General features: G+C 45.8%; 1 protein-coding gene across 1 annotated transcript in view; it reads right to left on the minus strand.

The window, feature by feature from the left end:
• Window positions 1-2,847: 2,847 nt before the first annotated feature.
• TMEM129 (transmembrane protein 129, E3 ubiquitin protein ligase) overlaps window positions 2,848-5,396 on the minus strand; it is a gene marked incomplete at its 5' end in the record, with an annotated part of 6,603 nt that continues 4,054 nt past the window's right edge. Inside the window, one exon of the mRNA XM_010140193.1 lies at window positions 2,848-3,470. Within this exon, the coding sequence (XP_010138495.1) occupies window positions 3,222-3,470 (249 nt within the window). The remainder of the gene's footprint in view (window positions 3,471-5,396) is intronic.

Genomic DNA, 5,396 nt, shown 5'->3' on the forward strand with positions numbered 1-5,396 from the left:
CTAAAGCTCCTACTACAGGAGATACCATTAGCACAAAAACACCTGCAAATAGATGCGTCCGTAACCTCTGCTTCTCAAGGCTGTTCCCATTTTAAACCCACACCTCTTTACAATAAATATTTTTCTTCTAGACGGGAAAAGAGCTGTAGCAATTGAATGACCGTCAGTGGCAAAACCACAGCTCCCAATCCTCCCCCCTCCTCTGCCACTGTTTCAAGGACCACATCCCTTTTATCTGTGCCACGGGACAAAAACTTGGCAGAAGAATGTGGTACCAACTGCTCCTCTGTGAAGGCTGCTGTGTAGGGAGGAGGTGCATGTCAGGTGCCACCGCGCACTCCTGTAACAATCTTCCCAAGGTTAAAAAATCCTGCAGAGACCATTTCAAACCTCCAAATAACCTTCCCACAGAAGTACTGGAAAATATTTTAAATTCAATTACTGATCAGCTCCTTGGTTTTTTAAACTAATTTTTAGACTTGTCAACAAATCTGCCTGAAACTCTGGAACTTGATTTAATCCCATTCAGATGAAGAATCACAGAATCATTGCCTTGGAAGAGACCTTTAAGATCATTGAGTCTACCCATTCCCCCAGCACTGCCAGGTCCCCACTGACCCCTGTCCCTCAGCACCACCTCCACACGGCTGGTCAACCCCTCCAGGGATGGGGACTCTCCCACCGCCCTGGGCAGCCTGGGACAGGCCTGGACAACCCCAGCAGGGAAGAAATTGTTCCAAATATCCAAATATCCAACCTAAATCTCCCTTGGCGCAACTTCAGGCCACTTCCTCTCATCCTGTCACTTATTACATGGGAGAAGAGACTGACCCTCACCTCACTACAACTTCCTGTTAGGCAGTTGTAGAGAGCAATGAGGTCTCCCCTCAGCCTCCTCTTCTCCAGCTGAACAGCCCCAGCTCCCTCAGCTGCTCCTCACAGCACTTGTGCTCCAGACCCTGCACGAGCTCCGTTGCCCTTCTCTGGACATGCTCCAGCCCCTCAATGTCCTTCTTGGAGCGAGGGAACCAGAACTGGACACAGCACTCAAGGTGTGGCCTCACCAGTGACCAGTCCAGGGGGACAATCACTTCCCTTCTCCTCTGGTCACACTACTGCTGGTACAAGCCAGGATGCCACTGGCCTTCTTGGCCACCTGGGCACTCTGCTGGCTCACCTTCAGCCACTGTTGACCAACACTCCCAGGTGCTTTTCTGCTGGGCAGTTTCCAGCTGCTCTTCCCCCTGGAGCGTTGCAGGGGCTTGTTGTGGCCCAAGTGCAGGACCTGGCACTTGGCCTTGTTGAACCTCATACCATTGGCCTTGGCCCATTGATCCAGCCTGTCCAGATCCCTCTGTAGTCCCTTGGCACTTCAGATCTCTTTGGGAAAGAGAGACAAATCCACACTACCAGCCTCGGTGTCAAATGTTTGCTCTACGAGAGATAATAAACCCCCAAAACATCACCCTTATTAATAGGTAGTATAGATAATTGCATAGTAGATGCTGTCTATGTAATAACTGAGATATGCTTGAGAAAATTAGTGTCCTTAAACCCAAACAGTTCGTACTTTTATAAGGGCGTATTAAAAAAAACCCAAACAAAAAACCCAACACCAGCAACGTGACGTACAAGTTAGTTCGCAAATGGTGCTGTCAAATCTGTTCCCAATTCCTTATCCCTCTCCAAAACACGGCTTGCAGCCACACTAACTGTTTCCGTAGCGAGGTGGAGTCAGATGAAACCTCTCATGGCTGTGCTTTTCATACTGGTACCGATTTTAACATCCTGCACCTATTCCTGCTCAAAGCAGCTGCCAGTGATGGTATCAAGGCGACTTCCTGTCATCACTGGTGTGTCATCTCTGCTAGTGATTTACTGGTAAGATCCTCCTGATTACACAGACGGGAGGTATTAGGGCCTTTATTCTCCTAGACCAAAGCATCAAAATTTCCCTGTCTCTTGGTACGTGACCCACCTGCCTGCCTGAGGTTACTGGCCCCCAGGCAAGCAAACACGTGCGTCCTGGCCCCTGCAGCGCGCAGGGCATTCTCCATCAGCTTGGGGCTTTCCACCAAGCAGTATGCCAAAGAATTGTTCGCTGAAGGGTGTGATGGACAGCCAGAGCACTGAAGCACTGCATTCAGGTCTAGCAGTAGGGCTCTCTTGAATGCATGGAAAATATTTTGATTTTAATTTACAAATTATTCTGATGCAGATCAGATCAAGTGTGCGTCAGTACCTGATGAATGTTAAAGTGGCAACTATGGCTTATGATCAGTCTCTGAAAAACTTCCGTTAATGATGCTCATTCTTCGGCATCTGGCAGGGCAGCTCCGCAATCCTGGCATCTCTTTCAGGGGAAATGCCACTCCTTGGAAAAAGCATCCAGGCTTTGAAACAGCTGAGCCTTCTTTCAGAGTGCTGAGACAGCTCAGGTGTTCACTGCACTCCCTTCTACTGTGTGACAAAAAGTCCATCACCTAAAGAGCACCAAACCCCAAAGCAATTCAGCTCCTGGAAACCAACAGGAGCTAACGATGCACGGCATTAGCAGTGTCGGTAAACGGGGTACACTTGAGTCCTTCTGTGCTTTGAAATAAATACATCCATCAAAAAATGAGCTAGAGGCAGATTAATGGCATAAAAGGTCCTTATGGGAGTCGTACATCTTAAGGGATTAAATGCTTTAGCCTACAGAAACTGATCCCCTCTGTAGGTGGAGGGGACCAGCAGAAGGAATGCAGCTGGTACACTTGTTGGGTGAACACTTGCGAAGATGAACAGGAACTTTGCCAACGGATAAAAGAACACAGGTATCAGCGAAGTCTAACCAAAGTAATTTTCTCAGTTAGCCCTTTACTGAAGAGTCAAAACTCAAGTTAAACTTAAAAATCTGAAGAACTTAACCTACATTAAAACTTGAAAAGAAAATAGTACTGCCAATACAGGGGGATACCCTTATTCCATCCAGGACATACGAAAAGAAAGGTTAAAAAAAATTTAAAAAAGTCCAGAAACTGACAGCTGGTGAGTCAAACCCAAAGACACAGGTAAAAGCGGAGAGAAACTAAAAGACTTACATCTATTTTCAACACTGTAAAAGAAAGCTTTGGAGTTTGCACCCCCTCAGAAGATGAAGTCTCAAAACAAATCTAATCCCTTTTAACCAAACCCACTAACATCCAAATTGGAAAAGTTAAAACATAACCAAGTATTACTCATCGTATTATGCTAACATCTAAAATGCAAAATTTGGCTCGGCAAGTCGGACAAGGCACTTGGCTCGACAGCCAGGTCTCTGGGTGCTGCTGGTCCTGGCGGCTGGCAAACCATTTGCCCATGCAGGTAAGGCACCACATGGGACGGCAGTAGCACTGCTGGCATTCCCCCTCGTTGGGCTCCTGGCAGTTCTTGATGAGCTTGATGTTAGCGATAGTCTGCATGCACCCTATGCACGGCTCCAGCTCCTAAAGGAGGAGAAAAAGGGCAGACACAGAGTGGCTTCTGTTACTACTCTGCAAAGGCTTCTTGAAAAGCAGCTACAGGCAAGCACAGGAGGAACCTGAGCTGGGTAGAGCCTCAAGGCAGAACTGCCCCACGAAGGGGTCCCAAATGGCTTCAGTCTCCAGAGCAACGTGTGATGAGAACAGCTTCTAACGAGTGAGAACAAAGTGTCCCTTTAAAGACAAAACCCAGAACTGTTGCAGGAGACTGATAAAAATGACTGAAAATAAACATTCTTTCTCTTTCTGAAGAGCTCCCACTGTTTCCAGAGCGGAGCAACCCAGGCAAGGGAAGCAAGCACCCATCTTTATCATTCAGACATAGTGTTTTTCAAAAACCATACTAGTATAAAGTAAGCAAAATAAACAAAGCAAACGCTTCTTACCACTTCTTACAGCAAATGGGTGTTCCTATCTCCCGTCTTTGTAGGCGACATAAATAACAGAGGAAATCGCGGCTGTCCTGAACACAATGGGCACTCGTCTTGGAGGACCAGAATTTTACTTAAGTTTTCTTGGATAATATTGAAAGAATTGGTATATCATTACAGTTAATTATATCACATGAACTTGCAGTTGCATATAGGGAGATCATCTTGCTATGCAGTGTTTTACAATTAGTAAACAATAATTAGTATTTCCCACATATCTTCCAGCCAAAGCTCTCCAAGAACTTGACAAAGTTCAAAAGACAGCACACTGCATTGGTGTGGAGACCCGAACCCTACTCCTACTGCTGCTGCCCTAACAAAAGGCAGCTCGGCTTTGAGGTCTCTAGTTCCACCTCCAGTGTCTCCCTCTTCCCTTATCAGCTCAGGTGTCTGCTCAACCACACTTGGCAGCCAGAGTCTGGAGGGGATCCAGATAAAACCTAGTCATCTTTTCAGCCTGACCATTTTCCCCAAGCAGGTTCACTGCAGACAAAGTCTCATGTCAACATGGGGACAAGGAGCATGCAGGAAGCAGCACTGCTTCTTTCAGAAGCTGCATCAGCTTTAACTTGTGAAATTAGGGCTTATCTACTTTTCAGGCAGGAAAATCTCTAGCATAGAAAGGTTAACTAACTTTTTCAACCTATTCATGAAGACTCAGAATAGGGAAAAAATCCTACGTTGTATTTTTAACGTCCATATCATGATTTCTGATGTCATTTATCACTCAATGTCAAACCACAGTTCAGTAGCTCAGCTGACACTTGCATGTATCCAAATTAAAAGCCCTGCTAGAAAGCAACTCTCTCAGATAGTATCTTCTCTTTATTCTGAGCATCTCTTCTCACTGTATGCCAGCACTGCAATCAGAATGCACAGCCACGTTACGGGCAGACTCACGCATCCAGTTTTATTTTAGCTAGTTCACGTACTCGTGCAGTGAAGAACCCATATAAGCTGCAAGACACTACTAAAGACATCAAGTACTCACTCCCTTAGCTGGACCATCTGACAGAGACTCCTGCAAGGTCGCCAGAACTAGCTCCGTTAGTTAGCTCTGGTACACTGAACAGTGCTCTAGTCCCACTCCCGACTGCTGCACAATTGTACTAACAACCAGGTCTCCGTGAATATTACTGAAGGTAGGGCTCTGTGGTGTTATTTATGGCTAAAGCAAGCCCCAATTAGGAATCATTAATTTATGTCAGCAGAAGATCCAGCAAAACCTCACCGTCTAGAAAAGCAAGCTGTAATGGAGCAAACTGCCTAGAGAACAGTAACCACAGCTGTCATTTAGCTCCCTGTAAACCTTCTGGAACATAAACTCCGCATTTCCAAATGTTTTCAAGTAAAATTTTTACAGAAATTATTATAGGGGACTTTCTTGCACTATGCTTCTCCTCCTGTTTCAGAAATGTAATGCTTGCAATATAGATCATCTCCTGGCAGAAGGAACAGA

The sequence above is a fragment of the Buceros rhinoceros genome, unplaced genomic scaffold, assembly GCF_000710305.1.
Source record: "Buceros rhinoceros silvestris isolate BGI_N320 unplaced genomic scaffold, ASM71030v1 scaffold14067, whole genome shotgun sequence".
Taxonomy (NCBI): domain Eukaryota; kingdom Metazoa; phylum Chordata; class Aves; order Bucerotiformes; family Bucerotidae; genus Buceros; species Buceros rhinoceros.